Source organism: Triturus cristatus, chromosome 11 (assembly GCF_964204655.1).
Source record: "Triturus cristatus chromosome 11, aTriCri1.1, whole genome shotgun sequence".
NCBI lineage: Eukaryota > Metazoa > Chordata > Amphibia > Caudata > Salamandridae > Triturus > Triturus cristatus.
Genome location: NC_140594.1, coordinates 809,296,978 through 809,319,044, shown reverse-complemented (window position 1 = coordinate 809,319,044; position 22,067 = coordinate 809,296,978). Strand labels below are relative to the sequence as shown.

General features: G+C 44.7%; 1 protein-coding gene across 4 annotated transcripts in view; it reads right to left on the bottom strand.

Moving 5' to 3' along the window:
* The window catches only part of PIK3CB (phosphatidylinositol-4,5-bisphosphate 3-kinase catalytic subunit beta), a 965,971-nt gene that overhangs the window by 192,874 nt on the left and 751,030 nt on the right, over positions 1-22,067 (bottom strand). For all 4 annotated transcript variants that reach the window (XM_085634521.1, XM_085634524.1, XM_085634523.1 and 1 more), the window contains one exon: positions 14,524-14,623. In XM_085634521.1, coding sequence (XP_085490647.1) covers positions 14,524-14,623 — 100 coding nt within the window. The remainder of the gene's footprint in view (positions 1-14,523; positions 14,624-22,067) is intronic.

The window sequence follows — 22,067 nt, the reverse complement described above, 5'->3', positions numbered from 1 at the left end:
AGTGTAAGCAGGGGAGCTCAGATACAGTGCAACTCAGCGCCGGGTGTAGTTGCCTGATGGCCGGTCTGCCACCCGATCTGCGTATTTATTTCTTCTGCCGCTAAGTTATTGGCTCCACTGCCGCCCAGTTCAACGTTTTGCGGCAAATGTCACGGCGCCTCTATTCGCCCCGCAATGCAGATCCACTTCGCAGGGTACGCAAGGCCTGCTTGCCTCGCGGTCAACACAGCCTCGCGCAGGCCGGCTCTGCAGCGTCGGCGCTCCTAATTGCTCTAGGCTCTGCAGCGGGGGGACCTGGCAGCCTTCATCATCAGGTGCCGCAAGGAATCCTCCCTCCCGAGACTTTCACAACCCTTCAGCTCCTTAGTTCTGCCGGTTGTAGGTTATTCAGGCCGTTAACAGATTATTTAACGCAAGTTCGTGCAGTAGCAGTATCTCGGACAGTGCAGCGGCAGATTGGTAAAGCAACTGAATGCTGTCCGCTTTTGGCAGGGGGGTCACACAAACGGCGCAGCACAGTGCCCAGTGTCTTCCTCTAGATATCTACTCACAGAGATCTCCCCCCACAGGATCATGGGCACCCCCGCTGCCTTAATCCAATGCTGCAGCTCGGAGTCACTCACCCAGTTATACGAGGCCTATGCACCTCGTGGGCGCCGCGCACTCGCGTAGCCTGCCTCTGCCGGGTCACAGCTCCCGGCCATTCCGAGCGTCACAGCGGCAGTATCTTGCACCTCCGCCACCATACGTTGCCAGGCTCCAATTCGCCTGAGACTTTCCATGAGTCAGCTTCAGTACACCAAGACCACAAACCCACCGTTTACAGGCGGCTACTGGCTGTAGAGAAGGATCATCTGACGGATTTCAGCAAAGGGCAGCGGGAGCCTCACGCAATGTCGGCCATTCTGCACTTGCGCCACCTAGCACACCCCCGCGTCTCAAGCATTATTGCTTGAGTTTTGAATATCGCTGTATGTCAAAAGATTAGCAGTGTAGCGCTACCAGGGTGAGGAGTGTTATGTTGAGTTTTTTTAGTTCAACCATTGTTGCATTCTGGGTAACTGAGTGCAACAAACTGTGTAGCATTGCAAGCTTACTAGCATTATCGGTCAGAGGGGGCGGAGTTCAGCGCATGAGAGTTGGCACGTGACAATTCACCTGGGGACAGTTGAGGGCATAAAAGCAGAGGGGAGCTAGTAACAGTCAACCTGCCTTTGTCGATGGCATAAGCGGGAGAATTTCGTGTTTTTTGCCGCGAAATGGAAGGTAATTGTGTGAAACACAAGTACAGGTTTTGAAAAATGTTTGATTTGAAGAGAGAACACCACATGTCACGGTAAGCCTGCTCGAGAGGATGTAATATGCTATAGTAAGCACTGGCTGGAGGGGTTGATAAGGTGTTGTGAACCAGTGAGCATGGCATTGCTGTTCAGAGTTTAGAGACTCTGGTTATGGGGTAGCAGGGGCAAGGAGAGGTCGATGTGAAGATTGATGGCAGTAGAAATAGACCTCTAGAAATTGTTAATAGACCTGTTTAAAAAGCTAACAGTGTTGTACAAACATGAGTGGATACAGTATGTTTATCACATCATAACCATGATAATTGTAATTATTGGCACTGTACTTTTTTATTATCATAAATACCCCGAAGAAGGGTTCGTCCCGAAATGCATTGGGTGTTTTCCAATAAAGCGTGACATGTGGAAACGTGCATCATTCCTGTGCTTATTTGAATAATACTGAAACGTAATAAAAATGGGTAAAATGAATTGAACAAAACTAAGGATTAAAGAGGATTAATTTGAATGGACAAAATTGCGGAATAAGCGAAGTTTCATGGATTTAATTCATTGGATTCGTTTTGAAGAAAAATGGCTGTGCAGCTTGATGGGGATCGTAATGTGGTGCTCTTGTGTTCTCACTATTATTGCAGCGCAATTGGACAGAGCGCAGAGCAAGCGAGAACGCCAAGCAGGTCTAAATGCGGGAGTACGTTAAAACAATGTTCACATTGAGAATGGGAGAACATAGGTGTGCATCTCACCATCCTGTATTTGCACTTTGAATATCTACCATCAACTCATTGGGGTCCACATATGGGACAAATTCCATAAGTAAAGTAATGATATCATTTTCAAGTTTATCCCCTTCAATTCCTTCAGGGATATTGAGTATTCTTATATTATCATACCTTGCGTTATCTGGATATTCTATTTTTTCTTTGAGCTCTTTTTCCCATGTCCTTAGTGTCTGAAATTCCTTACCGTTTGTTCCAACCTTGTCTGAGTTTTCAAGAAATGTCTCTAAAACATTTACCTTCTTCATTAAGGAGTCCATCTTACCCTCTAATGTTTTGCAGGAACTTTGTAATTTTTCCTGGTTCTTTCATGAAGGTGCAAATTTGGCTTTCATCTCATGTCATCATGTCCATTAAGAGTTTCTTTACCCCAGTCTGCACCCCAATTACGTGTTCCCCTGCGCAAATGGTTGTAGATCCTTCTCCTAGTCCAATGTTGGGGGCTTATCGGCAAGTGTCTGAAACCTGTTTTTGCTACGCATGGCCACCTCGCCTCCCTCTGCACCATCTCTTGCCCCCTCCATACCAATTTTTTTTTCTAGCAGATAGCCTGCAGAGTCTCGCAAGGAGCACTGGGGCAAAGGATCCTGTTTTTTTGCCTGTACTTCAAAAACAGATCTTAGGGATGTGGTGATCTTGGTACTACCTAAATATTTAGCTCCTCCTCCTGGTGCCTTCTCCTTTATGTAATCTCCCTTCCCCAAGGACGCCAATATATTTGGGTTTAGAACAGGAGTCTGACCTGGAGAGCTGAAGAATGCTGTAGGTCCTTCAGAGTTTGTATATCCTGCAAATATATTAAGGAAAGGCGAAACACTCGGGCTTGTTGCAATACTTAAACTACAGTATTGTGTGGGGCTTTTTCATTTGTTTGATGGGTCTCTGACCTTTACTTTTTATCACCCAAGATATATTTCCCCTTGCATTTCCCGGAGACAGTCCCTGAGAACCCCACCAGTTGCACTTACCTTCTGCCTTTGGTTCTTGATTTTAAAACGGTGGTAGTTGGGGGTGCTGTCTACAAAGTTCTCTTTACATCTAATGTGAATTTTTGGCATTAGACTTCGGGGCGTCCGTTATTAACTACTATCTCCTCCTGGTCATCTTGAAGGCTCTTACTGCCCTGTCTGTGAGTTCCTTGAACAGCCACTGCCAGCTTGTGGTGACTCTGCCCATCAGGCCCCGGAAGCAAATATGGGCAGACGCCTGCAGATCCTTTTGCAGGTTCAGCACCGCCTTCCTCCTCACAGAGAGGGAAAAAGTAAAGCGATTGAAGAAGTGCTCCTCGTGTTGCAGGGAGTATTATCTATTTTGTTAGCAGAAGCTACCGCGCTTCCCATAAAGGTCATACCATAATGCCAAACCAGAGGGCAGAAGCTCCCGGCCACATTCCTCAGCTGGCCACCAGGTTAAACCCCTCCCCCCCCCCCCCCCCCCCCCCCCAATAAGGAGAAGATAATTCTGGCACTAGAGAAGAACAGAGATTATTATGGGGATGCTCAAGAGCTAGCGAAAATAAATAAGATCAAGATAACAAAAGGCAAATTAGCAGACTAATTAGCGGGAAAACTGTGTGAAAAATGGGAAGCCAGTAAGCTTGCTCATTAAAGTATGGTGAAGGCTGGGGGAAACTGTTGGCTTGGAAGACAAAGATGGTCAGAATGAGACACTATCAAGAGGGTTACAAATAAAGAAACTAGGGGGCGGTGCACTGAGCATGCAGACATAGAGCGGGCATTTACAAGTTTCTTTCAAGAGCAATACACAGAAGATCTAGAGGTCTCGGAGGATCAGATAGGAGAAAGGCTAAGAATGGATCCACTCTCAAAAATATTTTCAGACCTAGGCCATGGACTGAACCAAGAGATAAATAGGGAGGATGTGGAGGCAGCAATAAAAGAGCTAAATCAATAATGGAAAGTGTCAGGCCCGGGATAGCCTGTCAAATGAGGTGTACATATTGTGGGGGAAAAAGCTAACTCCAGTACTTACTAACCTATTTGTAAAGATTTTCACAGAATGCCAAAACGCACCATGATCTTGGGAAAAAGCCACAATTACTGTACTACTAAAACCTAAAAAGACCCAAAAACTTTGTGAGTCGTACAGACCCATCTCTCCACTAAACAGTGACTGTGAGATCTACACTCTCATACTAGCTCGAAAGTGATAAGAAGTTTAGTAGAAGAAAATCAAAAAGGATTTATTAAAGGATGGCAACTATATGAATTAAATCACAAATTGGTGGGAGTAATAGACATGGCAGTTAAAGGAGGAACACAACTATCAATATTAACAGTTGATGCCGCTAAAGCCTTCGACAGAGTGAGATGGCACTTTTTCTATGGTCTGATAAAACAACTTGATGTAGGGAAAGAATTTTGAAGAGCAATTAGACACATTTATGGGGAACCAACAGCAAGAGTAGTGGTGAATGGGTAACTGATGAAAATAATAAAGATACAAAGAGGTGCCCGACAGGGTGCCCGTCGCCACTGCTTTTCAACATATACATTGAACCACTAGCAAGTAGACAGAGCGAATCCCAACATTCTCCCCTTTGAAAATAATGTTTGGATAAGGAAGTGGCTTTTTACTTATATAGGACAATGATATACATTAGGGACTTGGTAAACTTGCATCCAGTAGGGAGCCACGTTGTGCTCCTGTCATGCTCCGTGCTTAAAACTGCTTTCGGGGTAGCGAGACATGCAGAAAGATGGCTGGTGCACAGAATAACGCTGATCGGAGCTGAAACTGGACCTGGATTACTGCATAATAAGTGGAACAAGTGGAATAAGACTTTGCGCTACAATTGCAGCCTTCGGTGAGCTGGAAGTAATGAATAGAGTGAAGGAATTCTCCAGTTAATTATACTCCCTTGCTGGCTGGACTAACAAGTTGCATTGATCCCTGTCCCCATGCTTCCTATATGAGCGATTGGTTGAGGATATGAGCATTGTGGTGGGGGGCAGACAGGAGGCCGAGCAGGAAATGGGAGCACATAATCTCGCTATAATTAGAGGCCAAGCACCGTAATCAAAAATACTAGAAGAGTCTGTAAAGTACTGAAACTAGCTTGGCGGACAACTACTATAACTATGTGAGATACACATTTTCAAAAATAAGGGTCTGCATGGGCTTAAAGACTCCTTAAAAGGCTGCAACACACCAGCAGCACGCAATCCGGGTTAAGGGATATAACTGTCAGACAACATTATCTGAATCGGAATCCAGGCAGAGAAGGGATAGAAGCAGCCTGAGGGGGTACTCTAGGACCTGGCACAGGTGGATAAATATCGGGGGTGGGAGGTGGTTGCAGAAGCGGTCTGTGTAGCACAGCTGCAGCTTGTGGCCCTCTTGAAACATCCAGCACCCCCCCATTTAACCCACCTAACCCTGAAGTTGAAATTCAATAGGAAACCGACAAAATCATCAATGAAATACATTTCAAGAAACTCTTCAATGAGAAGTTGTGCTTCAAGCAAAACTTCAAAAGGTAATAGGGGTTGGAACGAGCCTGCAGCAAATCAAGTGAACAAGGCTCATTCTCAAAGAAAAACAGCAGGCCATTCACCTGACAGGTTGTGGCAGGAGACATCCCATCAAGGGGAGAACTTGATAATTGACTTTTAAGGAAACCCTGATGACATGGACCCTTTCCAGTCTACGATGTCAGATCAGTGGCCGGTTCAGCTAGCTTCTGGGCAGGAAGGATTGCCGCCCCCCACCCCTGCCTCCAGGAGTCCTGCCCATCTTCCCGTCGGCCAATCCACTACTCTGTACAGATAAACCAGCATACCCCTTATTCAGAATTGGCGGTCTGAAGGGGGTTCCAAAAGAGTGAGACGGGAGACCAGATACAGAGCACAGAAGGAGGTCAGATAAAGGGTCTGACAGCTTCTCCAAATCCTTTTGGTACCCTAATCCCCCATCTAGCAGATGGAATATCGTATCTGATGGAGACCTCTCCCATTACAGCAGTATCCCCATTATAGATGCCTTGATATGAAAAGACGTGGAACCAGATCCTAAGGGAGCTTTGAGAGATGAAGCTGTCTCAACAAGATACCCACAGACTGCGTTGATCGCCCGAATGGGAAAACCGTATTTCCCTTTACGCAGATGGCATACTGCTGTACCTTGCCTCCCCCAAGAGATCCGATTGCGGCTCAAGCGGGATATAACTAGCTGGAAAGCACTGCCCCTATCGATGTTGGGCAAAGCAGCTCTTTTTAAAATGTCGATTTATTGTGGGACGGGAAGCCACGCATCGCACTGCACAAACTCACACACAATTGGTATGATGAGGGCATCTGCCTGCCAGACATCAAGAAATACTATTAGGCAGCTCATCTTGCGGCTATTAACCACGGCATATACGGGTGACCTGATGACCCCGGATACAACATGGACAGCTGGATCCTCCCCGGGTGGGGTGGGGGGACTACAATCGAGTGCTCTACTCAGAACCAGGTAGATATCCCCTCATGGGCCCCACTAGACATTCGGCCAATGTCTGGCATGCGCCCATAGATCAGTTGGGTGGGGGGAGAAACCCACGCTAGCAACACCTCTGTGGGACTCCCAAATGCTGGGCGACTTATGGAAATCAAAGGGATTTGCCAAGTGGGAACTTATTGAGATCTGGCGTATCAGGGACCTTTGGGACAAGGAAGAGGTGAAGCCCTTTGCCTCACTTCAACAAGAACATGAACGAGCTAATTCAGAACACTTTCGCTACGCACAGGTCCGTCATGTGCCATTCAATCGCATTTCCCAAAGGGTTCCTCTCCCCCCCCCCCCCCGCTGGAGGACAGGATACTTGATGGTCATTTACCCGGAAAAAACAATATCTCTAATTTACAAAAAACAAATTAATAATATGGAAAACCCCTTTCACGCGCTGCAGGAAACATGGGTGAGGGACGGCATTGAATTGGTTGATGAGGAGTGGCAGGAGGCAGTGTCCTCCCCAAGAATGGTCGCGATCCCAGCACGCCTTAGATTGGTACAACTCAAAATCCTCCACAGAGTCAATGTCACGGGACCACGACTGCTACGTATGGGAGTATCGGGGTGGGGGGGGGCTTGGGGGGGTGGAGACTGCAGACGGGGATGCACACAGCTAGGCACATTTATCCATATAATTTGGGACTGCAAACACATTCAATCCTACTGGCGATTGGTGCATGAAGTGATCGGCGAAGTACTAGCAGTCACTCTCCACCCGGAGGCTAGTAAATGCCTCTTAAACATCTGGGAGCCCACAGATCTAAATAATAATTAAACGCAATGGGTTATGCTTGGGCTAATGGTTGCGAAAAGGAACACTGCGCGGCTCTGGGGAGCGGTTCATGCACCCACAATTGTAGACTGGGAGAAAGACCTCGATTGGTGCATGTATAGGGAAAAGAGAGTTTATGTAGCCCGAGGTTGCCCCCAAAAATGGTCCAAAATTTGGAGCCCTTGGAATGCATACCGGGGGAATATATGTACTCCACCTCGTAGCATCGAGTAAGAGGAGGCCCCTAATCCGTAGCATCCAATGGAAAGAAATATGGTATTTGTGATCACTGTGTCTCCACTGTATACACACATGTTCATTTCTCTGCACTATGTTTTATGTCGATGATTGTTAATAAAAAGAATTATAAATAAATAAAAAAAAACAAGATACCCACAGAAAAATTAACTATGACAGATTGGTATCCGCATTCAACAGCTCTCTTCTCATATGTCCCAGGTCGAACAGAGGGCTGATGCCTAGGAAGATTCAAGTAATAATAATGTCTCTTATTGACAGCGCAGTTAAGGTAATCGGGTGGTTGATATTTAATCGCTTAAAGTCATGGACAAACTCCAATGACATCTTGCCTTTCAACAGAGGCTGAGTACAATGGAACAGTGCTTAAATTTGATCATCAGTAAATATATAATTGCTAAGCGCTGTCCGCTGCACCTTGTCTTTATGGATTTGTCAACCGCCCTCGACTGTGTTAACAGATCGAAACTCTGGTTGATGATGTTGGACTTGGGTGTAGAGATGTTACTGGTTAATTTCCTGCATATTTTACATGAGAACTTGGAAGCAAAGTTTTGGTACCGCTTGGCAGGAAAATTGCCTGATACTTTTACCTAAGCCTGTTGGGTGCACCAAGGATGTATTCTGACCCTTTCGCTTTTTGTGATACATATATATATATATATATATATCAACCTGTGTACCTCTTTGGTTAGAGCTACTGGAGACATCCCAATGATTTCCCAAGTACCAGTACAAGCGCTGCTTTTAGCAGACGATGCAGTGATTATGGCACCAACTTCAGGGGCTCTACATCGTTGGTGGAATCTTTAAGATCTTTTATGAGTGACCTGGCCACAAACTTTTGAGAAAAAGCATAGAATTGTGTTTTGACCAGGGAAGACAAACCTATCCACTTTAAGGGTGAGGTGGCAATCACTGGGTTATGTGAATTGTTTTTTTTCTTTAGTCGGTCTGGTTTCTGGCAGCCATGGGGAGGCGGAAGCTTTATTTTTTATCTACCACAGGCAGCAGGTAGGGGGGACAGTTGCTCCTTTTTTAAATACTTGTAATGCCCAGTGCGCAACTGCGACCCATTTTGATTCTGGGATTTGGGGCAACGCGGAAGCTACTGAGGAAAATCCTATCTGCAGGCAGCTCCTGTGTGTGCCCCCCACAATCTCACATTTTATTATCCATTCAGAGCTTATCCTCCAGTATATATCGGATAAAGTCAAGGTCGCGGCCCTTGTACTTTGGGTCAGCATGTGCGCCAATAGGGAGGCTGGCCTGAATAGAGACATCACAGACGGCCTGGATAAGTGTCTTTCCATTCTCTGGTTGGCTTATGTACAGAAATGTTTTAACATACTATACCTACAAGATCTTTTTGATACACCTCTCACTAAAAAAAAACAAATTGATAAGATGATGGTTAAGTGTTGCTTCTTAAGAGTTCTGTCACACCCCAAGATTACACAATGACTCAAGCAAAAGCACCGTCAAGGAGTATCTCACCTTCTTTGTACCGGAGAAGCCTTTACAGAATTTTGTAACCCCGCTCCCTTGATGGGAGAGATCTTTACTGCTTCGCTTTAGAGCCGATACGGTGGAGCGGCTTTTGAATTTCTTAGGCACCTGTGGCTCCTTGAGGTCGCCGGTACACACTTGTCCCTGCAATGAACTTTCTGAGCAAGCCTTGATCACAGTTTTTTTTTTCAAATTTTACAAAATATACTTCATTCTATTTATTAAGCCAATTTTAAAGCCCTTAAGGTTTATAAAGTGCAGGGACACTTTTTCTTCAGCTTTTAAATGGTTATGATGGTCTGTTATACTGTTTGCACATTTGTTTTTTTTAATGCTGCGGTGGGTTGCAGGAAATCAGGAAATCGATGGATGGTTAGGTGCAATACAAATGTTTTAATGACACCGACTGCGGAAGACGCTATGGAGATGCCTATGTTTTATTTTGGGAGGATTCTGGTTGGAGATCTAACCTGATTAGTACACTGGATATATTTTCATTGTTATTTTTAACATTGATTTGCTACTGCAATGAATTTTTCTTGTATGTATTATATTAACTTTTGTATTTAAGCACCTTTTATGCCCATTTGTATGTGCCGAATAAAGTGTTACGAGTCCAGGCTGTATAATTCAGTCCTTTTTTCACCACTCTTTAACCTACTTATTTCCTTCTTCCTTAGGAATCACTTTGTTATCACGTGGTTTAAATCCATATTGCCTTGTCTTTCTTCTCATGTTTTCAAGATAAAATTCTTCTGCCTTTTCTTTACTATATTTGTTTAATGAATGTTCATTTCATTAAATTTTCAAAATGTTTCCTCTCATATTCTCTTCTTGCGCTCTTTTTCAGATTTGAGACAATTATTTGACATTGGTAATCTACACACTCTAAATGAGTGCATATTGGCCCTCAAGACGCGACTTGTTGTCGTGAAACCCATGATGTTCACTCAGTTCATGAGCAATGAATACAATTCTTTTTTTAAAATCTTCCTGGATTCCATTCTGAAGATTTAGTGCACACATCTGAAGGCCTCAAAACTCGGTCTTTTTATGAATCAGACATCCACCACTTCTCAATGTACAATGAAACCATTTAGTTGGTTCAACGCAAACTCCAAGCAGGTGTCGATTATCAAGGTCTGAGTGTAAAATTCCACCCTGCTGTTGGGATAACAGATGATCCCAAAGCAGCACCTGAGGTGGAGGCCAGTACTCAGACAGAAATTTGGAATACCAGGCTCTCCAAGCCAATCTAGGCCTTTCAGAGTGAGTTAAGTCTACGGTATTTGTGGCAGAGGTGGAAAGCCATACAGAAGGCCTAACTCCCATAAAAGATAGAACCAGTCACCTAGAGTCCCGCAAGAGGGTCTGAGACTTTTCAACCCCTATGGTATTTGTGGTAGAGGTGAGAAGCAACACAAAAGGCCTAACTCCCACAAAAGGTGGAACCAGGCACGTAGAGACCTGCAAGAGGGAAAAAGAGTGAACAAGGGGCAAAGATTGTTTACTTAGGTGGCAGCAAAGTCACAGAGGACATTCACACTGTGAAAATGTCTTGTACCACCTCTGGAAGCATATGCCACACACTGTCAGCAAGAAGACTCATGATTAAATTTGTATGCCCTGATGTTGAGGGATCCCGCTATATGACTGACAACTATAGAAACCCTGTGAAGTGCCAGCCAGCGCCACAGCCTTAAAGCTAACAGATAGATAGCCCCCAACACCATTCCACTCTGCTTGTTGCAGTACTTCATGACAGATATGTTGTCAGATAGCACCTGGACTCTTTGCAGGAAAGACATGAGGGCCAGTTCAGGTTTTCAAGATGGTGCTTCTCCACCAAAGGCCTCTGATCTCCACCGTATCCTGCTTGACAGGTAAATCAAATAATGAGTCCTAATGGTCAAGACATACCATCCAATCCAAGTGGTCTAAGGCTAGCAGAACCTGTGTCATGGTCATCATCTTGAACTTCTTTTCGAGAAACTAGTTCAGAACTCCGAAGTCTATGATCGGGCTCAAGCTCATGTCCTTCTTGGGGAGTAGGAAGTAATGTGAATCACAGGCCATTCCTTACTTTGCCTCAGGTACAAGCGTGATAGCCCCCTTGGAAAGCAACATCAAACATTACTTTGGAAAGGGCACTGGAATGGCCTGCTAACATTTAAGAAAAGCCAGGGGAAATGTGCAAAGCAGTGTCTAGAAATGTAAACGACATAATAAGCTCTGACAGCTTGGAGTACTCATACGCCAAAGTGACTGAGGGCCAGAGGAGTAGGCAATTTCTTATCTCACTGTCTGCTGGCCCCAAATGCCCATTCAAAGGCAAAGTAAAGGGCTTTGTAAGTGTTGTCTGGATAGGAACAGGAAGAGAATTCATGCTGCTGCTGTTTTCGACCAATTCTCTGCATGTAGCGTCAAGAAATGTCTGATTGTTGCTGGATGGGTTGTCAGCAATAGCCAAGACACTTACAATACCCTGGAACTTCCTCTACTGAAGGTAGAATTGGCAGCCTGGGGAAAACAATTCCAAGGATCAAGCTGTAGTTCTACTCTTGTGGAAATTATTTAGAGTTGCTTCAGCCTTTTCTCCTAAAAAGTCTAGATCCATTGAAGGGCATATCCATGAATGAAGTCTGGATGTTTTCCGAAACTGCAGGGGAGCACATCCAAGTGTGCAGTCTGATAATGACCCTAGTCCCCACACCCCAAGTGAGCAAGCCTTTTGTGTTGAGGTCAGCATACAAAATCTGTTTAGAGTTATACTGTTCCCCTTGTCCCATTTTCAGGCAGCACAGCAGGAATCTCACAAGGTAAGTGTCTGAAGGTGTGACTGTACAGGCAGAAAGCATTAAAAAAAGAACACAGGGCCAGACCACTTAAAGCAAATGTTTTCTGTTGAGTGCCAATCCATAATTTAGGGTTCACCTTGAACTAAAGGTTTGTACACAAGGCTTCCCAGAGTGGGATGCTGTATCAAAAACCAGAGTCGCCAGGCCCGTCTCTAGTGACTAGTGATGGGGCGCTGCTGGTGAAGAAATTGGCTCTGACCAGTCTGACATGTTCTGTTGGATGTTTGGGTCCAAAAGAAGCAGGAATCTTGAATATCTGCAGCACGGCCAATCTGAAGGCCTGAAATTGCTGCTGAGTCACCAAAGGCCTGGGAAACTGGAGGCTCGTTGGGTCTGGTCCAGGTTTGGCAAGAGGCCCAAAGAGGAAGGTGAAGCTGGGGGTTGGTTTCTGAACAGTGGCTTTGAACTCTCAAGAGGTCGGGAGGAGTTTGGATGTTGAAAAGCATTGCTTACTTTTCAAGTGCTACTTCATCAACTTGCCCCTCATCTTCACCTTCACCTTGCCCCTCATCTTCACCTTCATCTTACCTGGCAATGTGGACCAGGACTAACCTTGTGACTTAGAATGTGATCGAACCCCGCTTTTTTTGCTCGGCAACATATATCTTGGCTTATTGTTCCCAGATGGCTTCAGAATGCATTAGGAGAATCTGTCACAAGACTTGAAGCTACATTTCATCCAGAAGAACGACAGTCCGCCATTGTGCAGATTAGCAAGAGACATCTGCATCCAGAATGCGAAACACAGCTTGAAAACTGTTGTGTCCAGGGATGACATCCTTACATACTAACAACACTTTTTTACGTTGGAAAGACTATGATATTGACTATTGCCTCCTTATATACTTGGATGGAGTGGTTGTATAAGGTTTTCTTTTGACTGTCAAAGTCTGTCTGCCATAGACGTTCCGCCTTTCTGCAGGTCATCTTTAGGCTTTTAAGTTCAGGGGTATACCATGGGGCTGATGTCTTCTCTCTCTTTATTTTGATTATTTTTACTGGTGCAACCTTATCGGCTGCTGACAATAGCCAGTCGTGAAACTGGGGGCTGGTAGGCAAGGGGCCTCGGATGGTCGTCCTGGCGTCTGTTTGGAGTTGGTAGTTGAGGTGTTCCATTATCGATGTGGTGTCATCTACGGTGGTGGTGCAGTGGAGACCTATCTTGTAGATGATGGTGATGCCTCCTCTATGTTTGTTGGAGAAATCCTGGTGTATCTCCTTGTTGTTGTTGGATGTTGAGATGGTGATGTTGGGGTTGATGATGGGTTGAGCCAGGTCTCAGTGATGAAGATTACATTGGGAGTTAAGGTGGGGATGGTGTCCCAGATTCCTGTGGCGTGTTTGCAGAAGGACCAGGCATTGAGCAGGATGCACTGGAGCTGTCCTGGTGTGTTCGTGGCCTGCGGAAGGGGTGTGGCAGGGGTCCTATGCAGGCAGCAAGTCCTGTGTTGCATGTGAAGCGGAAGCAGATGAAGTGTCCTTCTGTTGATTGGGGAGAAGTGATACAGCAGCTGTTGCGGTGTTTGGGTCCAGGGCCAGGAGCTCGATGGTGAAGTATTGGTGGGAGGGAAGAGGGTTGAGGTTCCTGGCACTGGGCGCGATCCATGCCTGGACGGGTACAGACAGGCTTGTACAGCTCCGCGCTTACGGCCCAGAGGGGGAAAGAATTGCGCCAGAGATCGATAGCACCACCTCCCAGTGATTTGTGTCTGGGGAGATTAACAAGGTGAAGAATTTCAATTTCAGACATATCCATCAGAATGGAGGGAAGATTATTACTGGACAAGGCAACTGTAGCCTTGCATCAGATTTTCTTCAGGCACAGGATGGTTAAGTTGATTTAAGTGAATCCTTCTCTCTACCAGATACATATGGTGCAAAGCTCTATTGTACAGAGTTTTAGTAGAACCTATCTGTCAAACTTTACTTTTATGGGATGGTTAAGGGTCATTCGTAGAACATCCATTTGTAGAAATGGCGGTTTGTGTGAATAGGTTAGAAGTGAATGTGTTTGAGTACGTGTGGCGAGGGGGACAGATTGGGAGAGTTATTTTGGGTGAATTTGATTAGCAGGTGTTGTATGTGAAAATAACATGTTTTTAAAAGCCACAATAAATTCTTTCAAATTGTCATACATGATGTAATCAGTGATGCATTCAGTGATGCCATCAACCATAGAATACCCTAAACTGGATCCTCAATTGTCATTGGTGAGGTCCTCCGCAATGCATTACGTGGAAGACTAACTTCTGAAGCAATGTTACAACTCCTCATTAAAGGAGTATTGTGAGCTTAAATGGAAACCATCTCAATCTGTATTATTAAAAGGATTTGTTAATATTCCATGAATACACAGCTGTGCATAGTAAGTTTACAACAAAAATCTGATGAATGCTGATCTGTGTTCCTCTTACCTAATCTACATCAAACTCAGCAGAAAAGTGGAGGATTTTCAGCTTACACAATAGGTATTGGCATAAAGATGACCAAATCATTCTCTAGCAACTACAACATGACATTTAAATGATTTGTACCTGTCTTGAAAGCACCTTCATATGTTCAATGTTTCCCCGGCAGTAAGCTTCAAGTATTAAACCAAACTGAACCGAAGTAGCAGGGACATGCATCTCGGACCTACACATGGAAATATTAAATAGTAAGAAAACTGCTGCGTTATTCTTGCAGCTAAAAGAATCCAAGCAGCCATCTAATTCATTATTCTTCATGAATTCATATTCACATAGTAACTAACAATGTTATCTATCACCTGGACAATAACTCAGATTATGTTCTTGTATAGTTACTGACCTTTAGTAATACTCTTTCTAGTGGATACTCTATTCAGCTGCAAATTCTTCACCTTTAGAATATCCCAGACCATCAGTCTAGATCTGGAGCATTCATGCAGCAATGACTCCTGTTCTCCTACATGTGGCTCTATGTGGGTCTGCAGCAACCATACATTGTCCCATAAGTGAAGGAGCAGAGCTGCATACAGGTGCCACCCCTACATGCTGAAGTCAGTTTCCTAATCTTTTTCCTTCTGTGAATTCAGACACATATCACTCAAACAAATGGTCCCATGTTATGCTGAATTCTAACAAGGGACCTTTGTAAGATATGCTGATGATTTGTTTGAAAAACGGGAGGTGGAAGGGCGGTGAGGAATCTGCATTTAGAGTATCCACCAGAAAGAGTGTTACAGATGTTAAGTAACCTTTCTTTATGATGTATACTTCTAACTTTGCATTTTTTTAAATTCTATTTAGAAATTCAGCAGCAGAAGATGAATGAGCACATGAATATTGTGATATATCATAAACATGCATATATAAGTTGCTATATGCCTTAAAGTTCATCTGGTAGAGATCTAGTAGGTATGAGGTGATAAGCATTCCAATATTTTCTCAAATAAACTGTGTGTAAGAGGCATGGGTTGTATACATCAGTTTTGAAGTTCATTCAAGCATATAGACAGGAGTCAGTTATTTAGATGGAAAATGTGTTAGTGGAGTCTGTAATTCCTTAAGGTGGCCATGTGATGTATTAGAGTTGGCTAACTTGGTTTCGATCCTGTGACTGGAGCAGACCGTGTTCCACCACTGGGATAAGAGGAGGGGTGGAGTCTTTCCACTGGCTGACAATTTGTCAGAAGGCAATTGTTGATGAAGGATCAAGAATGTTAGTTTGCAATTTGTTTAGGTGTTTAGATGGGGTAAGGGTTAGGAGAAGACTCTTGAGCAAAGAGAAAGTTGCATATGATTTTTTACTTAAGAACCAGCCAATTAATCGGCCCATCACCTCCACTTCTGTATTCTACAATGAAGTCGGGAACATCTATTCCTGACCTACCAAACTGGACCAGCTCAAAATATGGGCTTCCTCAGTTAATATTTCATAATTTCCCTCCACAATGGAACTAATCTAGAACAGAAGAGGGAGGGAGCACACCACTGCATCACAGCACAGTTCACCCCATTGCATTCTGGTAAATGCAGTATGCTTACTTCAAAGTTGCTGTAGTTTTTCACCAAAATTGGTGCAGGTAGCGGTGTTCTCTAGACACGTGTTTCAGGGTTTAGCCCTTCATCAGTAGAAAGCAGAAGAGCAGAAAAAAGTCATCTGGGGTTGCTGAAATACTGCCCAAGTTTTACCAGGTCACAGTACCACTCTACAGTCACACAGGTGCACCCCAGGTGAACTCGACAGCTCAAGAAAGCCTTTCTAACACAAGTGGGAAGGGAGCACGCTGCCTCTTATCCCAGCACTGTTGGGCAGCATTTCAGCAACCCCAGATTAATTTTCTCTGCTCTCTACTGATGAAGGGCTAAACCTAGAAACACTAGTCTCGAGATAAAAGCACAACTTGCACTAATTTGGGTGAAAAACTACAACAGCTTTTAAGTAAGCATACTGCATTTACTCAAATGCAATGGGATGAACTGCACTTGGACGAGAGGCGGTGTGCTCCTTCCCCCCCCTTGTAATCTAGAAGAGACCCAGCTGTTGTGTTAAATCAGCCTCCATAATACAGGCTATAATTTTTCTTTTACACAGATGACTTGAATTCCCCAACAAGCACTCTAAAAGGAAGGTCGCCTAACAAATTAAAATTACTGGTTCTGTCAAGAAGGAAATACTAACATCGAACACATGTTTTTCTGCCCACATCTAGCCACGTTTTGGAATCTAGTTTCTGAAGACATCACCCTCACTCTGCCAAATAAAAAGTGCAAGTTCAAGAATCTTCTCTTCCTGAGCATACTTTGAATCCCAGATGCTTCACCTTTAGAATAAAGCCAAAAGGGGGGAAGATCTGAGGTTGGACTTCATCAAAAAACAAGATACTTACCTTAGGTAATGCTCTTTCAGGTGGAAATTTCTTTTAACCAGATTCCTCACCTTTATAATATGCCCAGGCACCAGACTGGATCTAGAAGATTTAAATGAAATTGCTCCTGTGCGCCGAAAGGCAGCTTGATGTTGTTTTGTGCAAGTTTCGCTCTGTTCCAAAAGTGATGAATGGAGCCCCATATAAGCAATACCACATATAAGCAGCACCCCTTTGTGCTGATGTCAGTTTCATTCTAGACTCCATCAGCCCCTTCGGACGCTGAGCACAACTATAATCGGAGATACAGTGTACAGATTCCTAGGTAGTGCACTTTTCAGAAGGAAAATAGACCATTCGACACCACGGGGAGGAGTTAGGGCAGTGAGGAATCTGCACTTATGTAGAGTATGCCAAAAAAGTGTTACCAAAGGTAAGTGACTTGTTCTTCTGACACTTTTAATCACCATTAGAGCACATAGCAAAGTGGTACCTCCCAAGGTGGTGAGTCTGTGGAACAGACCTGATCAAAAAGTCCTGCAGAACCAGAATGTGAAATTCTCCTTTCTTTTGGAGCTAGCTGTCAAGGCTCTACTGATTCATAAACCTGTGAACAGACTCCCAGGGGAGGACATAAATGAGTCATACCTTTTACAAACCTCATCACAAACAGATGATTTGAAGAAGTATGGCTGGTCCAGAAAATGTAAAATTCTGAAAGGACCAACAAATATACATTAACAGTGACTACAGCAAATCCCTGGGCCAGGGATAAAATAAATAATAAAACGTCTAACAGCTTGGCCTGTAATGAGTCAGTATTGCAGGTGCCACACAAGGCTACAAACTTGTCCAGCACAATGCATAGACAGACTTTGTAGACGGGCGCCGTGCAACAAGGATGACATCCAAAACCTTGGGAGAAAGATCGATTGCCGTCAACTGCTGCTGCTCAAGCTCAATTCCCATGCATGGAGATGTGGATTGCAGAAGCTTCGGTGCAACCCTGCCCTGCTGCTGTGACAGAAGGTAGTCTGATTGCAGGAAAGATGCTTATGCGCAGAAGTTCTAGGTACCACTTTCTCTTTGCCCAAGCCACAGCTACTAGGATGACCTGGCTCGGTTGTTCCTCATTGTCTTCACAACTCTGGGCAGGAGAGAAAGCAGTGGAGGAGCGTAAAGGAGTCCCAAGCTCCACTATACCAGGAACTTTTCTCCATGTGAGAGCATTCTCTGGAACTCTAGTGTGCAAAAAAATGGACATTGAGCCTTCTTGCTGTAAAGAAAAGATCTAGCTAGGGTTTTCCCCATTGGTGGAAGATGCCCAGTATCCAGCTTAGGATGTAACCGCCATTCATGATCCACTAGGTGCCACAGGCGGAGCTCATCCGCCTTGGCATTTAAAGATCATGTGAGGTGGCTTATAACAGGAAATGAGTGGACAGTTCAGCCAGATCCGGAGACAAAGAGCCTCCTGGTACAGGACCCAGAACCCCACCCTGCCCTGCTTATTGCGGTACCACATGGCAGTGGTGTTGTAGTGAGCACTTGAACCATACTCCCTTTGATGAACATCAGGAAGACCCTAAGAACTAGGTAAAAGACCCACAACGTCAACAGGTTAATGTGGAGGTGAATCACAACCAGTGACCCCAGTACTTGGATTTCCACCTCTAACAGATGACCTACCAATCCCATCAGCGACGTACCCATCCCCACCATCAGTTCTGGGTGGGGCAGCGAGAAGAGTCTGTTGCTGGTCCAACAGAGGTTGAGCCTCCTCTGTGGGTCTTTTACCATCGCCTCTGAAACCTGGATGGAATATGATAGGTTCCCCTGGTGCTAAGCCCAGTGACACTTCAAGTTCTACTACAGAGCCTGTATATGCCATCAGGCACAATTGATGAGCAGGGTAGAGGTTGCTATTAGGCCCAAAGCCACTCATCAAGACCCAGGACTGAAGCAAGAACATCAGGATCATAGCTGGAATGTCCTGGGCTATGTGGTGGAGGGAAGGGCTGAATCTGGCCACATCAAGGATGGCTCCAATGAAAGGGAGTCTTTGCTAAAGTGTCAGGTGAGACTTTGGCACACTGAAAGTGAACACCAACGATGTCAGAAGCTTCACTATTGTCTAGAACAGACTGTGGTGAGCCCCCCTTCAATAGCCAATTGACAAGGTAGAGGAAGACTGCGTTACCATATCTCCCAAGATGTGCCATTGCCATCCTTTTCGTTTCCACTCAAGGGGTACTGGTGAGGCTGAAGAGGAGCAAGGCAAAGTAAAAATGCTCCTGGCCCACAAACGCAATTAGAGTTTGTGGGATGGAAGGACAGGCACATGAAAGTGAGGGTCCTGGAGGTCCAAAGAAACACTCCAGTCACCTGGATACAGGGCAGACAGATCCTGGACCAGCATGAACAACTTGAATTTGTCATTATACAAAAAGGCAATCAAAGAGTGGAAAATTCAAATGGGATGAAAGCCTCAGTCCTTCGGCAAGTAGCGGTAGTAACAGCAGAATTTTGGTACAAACACAGCAAAGAAAAGTAGAAGGATGACAACTTATTTAATTGATAAGCCAAAGACAGGTTATCCAAGTGGAAACCCCAAGTTTAACAAGCATTGGCATAGCCAATAGGTTTCGCTTTTGGGACCTTATAAGTATTTAGTTATGCAGCACAATATCATTGGTGCAACAACATCAACCGTTGCATGACTAAACACTTATAAGGTCCCCAAGGCGAGACCTATTGGCTATGCCAATGCTTGTTTCTTTTGTATCGGAATGTCGAGCCGTGGCACTGGGGCAGAACAGGAAGCTTAATTTCCAGTGGCAGAAAGCATAGGCTGAGTATTCCTCCTGTGGCCAATAGGTATGTATTTATAAACCAGCAAGAGCAAGACATTTTAGGCAACAACAAAAAAAAAGCAGGAAAGGCATGATCTATTGTTTGACGAAACCACCGGCGTGGTTAACATTCCCAGAAAAAGACACGCGTTTGTTTCAGTAGCTTTTTTATGTTAACTTAAACGACAAACCGTAGACTTGCACAGCCTGTAAATCTAAGAAGGTAATTTAAATTCTGTAAGAATGAAACTCATAGAAACTAGGAGAAGACAAAGCTTAGAAATCTGTGCGCCTTATGGCAAACTTGTGACATTCTATATTTTGAGAGTCCAACAAGCTTGTTTCATACACGCTAACGCAGAGTGCTCAATTTGTGCCAGTGGGTGCAGGTGGTGCCCACTAGCAGTTCTTTATGGGGACCATGTTTGATAATTTCTCATCATCGGCTTTGAGCCAGCGCAACAGAGACAGAAAGTCAGAATAGCGAGAAAGAAAGAGCAAGAGAAAAACAGTGACAGAGGGCGAAAGCAGAGATGAAAAAGAACCTGTATGAAATGGACTAAAGCGGTGTGAGTGGGCAGCTCTTACGAAAACCCTCCACTTACATATATTTTCGTATACTTGAAATGTTTTGTTATGAATTAAGCACTGCGTCACAGTCACTGCAACGGAATGACTTTTTATCACCAGAGACTGTGGCCAACCATGAGTCAGCAATCATGACGATCTCTAACAGAGTCAAACCATTACAAGCGTCTAGTTTTGTACAGTTATTAAGGCACATTTTAAGGCCTTGGAGAACTTGCCAACATGTGGGTATGCTAGTTCGCTTGTGTAATGCACAAAATGCACAGACTTATTTTAGCAGATCGAAGAATGTTGGGTATTGACGTTGATCTCACGAAAAGGTAGAGAACGGATAGCCCTGAAGCCCCAATTCATCCCACGAGTGCAAGCTTCATTCTCTAGGTTTCCCGCTAACCCCCGGAAGGAAAAATGCAGAGTTCCAATAAAACGTTCCTTAGCGAAAACCGTAGTTGGCTTTGTCTGGACCATCTTTTTGCCAAACTGCTGCCCTTTACACTGAACATTAACTGCATATTGTGAAGAATTTGTAGGGGAGCCCGCCCTTTCATTACTGTGAGCTGGTAACAGTGTGTAGATCCAGTGGCGGCTCAATTTTCAAGTTCAAAAGAAAGCGCTGCATCGTGAGGGAGACTGAAAAGCGGCCTTACCGTCTTCCCGTTGTAGTAATCCATCAGCGAGTTGGTCCCCATCCCGGGCACGGGGTAGGCACAATACATGTCGCTGCCGGAAAGGGTGCCATGGGCTGGTAAAGTGCACCGCCTCTCATCAAAGCACCCATCCACACGCTCAGACAGAGCGGCTTCTCCTGTTCAAGGCAGCCACACATGGACCTACTTACAAAAAAGAGAAAAAAAAAAGACAAGCGCGGCCCCGCAAGTTAAAGAGTACTCGTGCATGCAGAGCGTTTGCCTTGTGGGAGCGAGCAGTAAGGCGCGATAATTGCAAACAGATGGCGCCGCAGCTCGCTCACGCAAGGCAAACGCTCTGCATGCACGAATACTCACTGGAAACAGTGCAAAACATGCACGAGTTTCCAAGAAAGTACAGAGCGATTCCAAGAGGTGCTAGGCGCTGCGTAGGCGAGACCTAAAAAAGGGGAATGAGTGATTTCCCAACTAAAAAGCAGCCTCTGCATATTTCAGTACAAAGCATTCAATAACAAGTTATCTTGAAGATGACAAGGCTTTTCCAAAATTACTTTTGTGAAATGAGAATGAGCTCATTAAGTATTTTTGATTTAATCTCCAAAAATACACTCCTGTGTGACTGCTGACAAAAAGTACTTTTTCTTTCTGCTCATCAGGAAGTTGCAACATATGCTTGATTGAGGCCGCACACATGTACAGGTCTCAGAATACTGAATTTAGTGGGTAAAAGCACCGGATTTTGGATTGTGCGACTGGCGAGTCTCAAGATTGATCCCTAAAGCACCGTGCATTCCTCCGGAGATTGAATAGGTGAATGCCAATCAATTGGCAATATTGCCGCCTGCCTCACATTGAGCAGTTCTCAAAGGAGATGACCGAGCCATGAACATACAGGAAGCCACCTGGCCTAGAGAACTGGGTAAAAAGGTAGCTGCCTTGATATCTTTGCAATGAATGGTGTTCTAGCATGAAAAGCATACAAATATCCCCTCAAGATCCAGAACACAGAATGTGATGGGCAATGCCCTGTAAAGAGGTCACTTCCACAGAAACAGTGCCCCGCGATAGCATATGTAAATGTAAATGTAAATGTAAAAAGTACTTGTTAAGCGCGGTTGCTGCCCGAAAGCGTCCAAGCGCTGAGTAGAAGCAGGGAATGA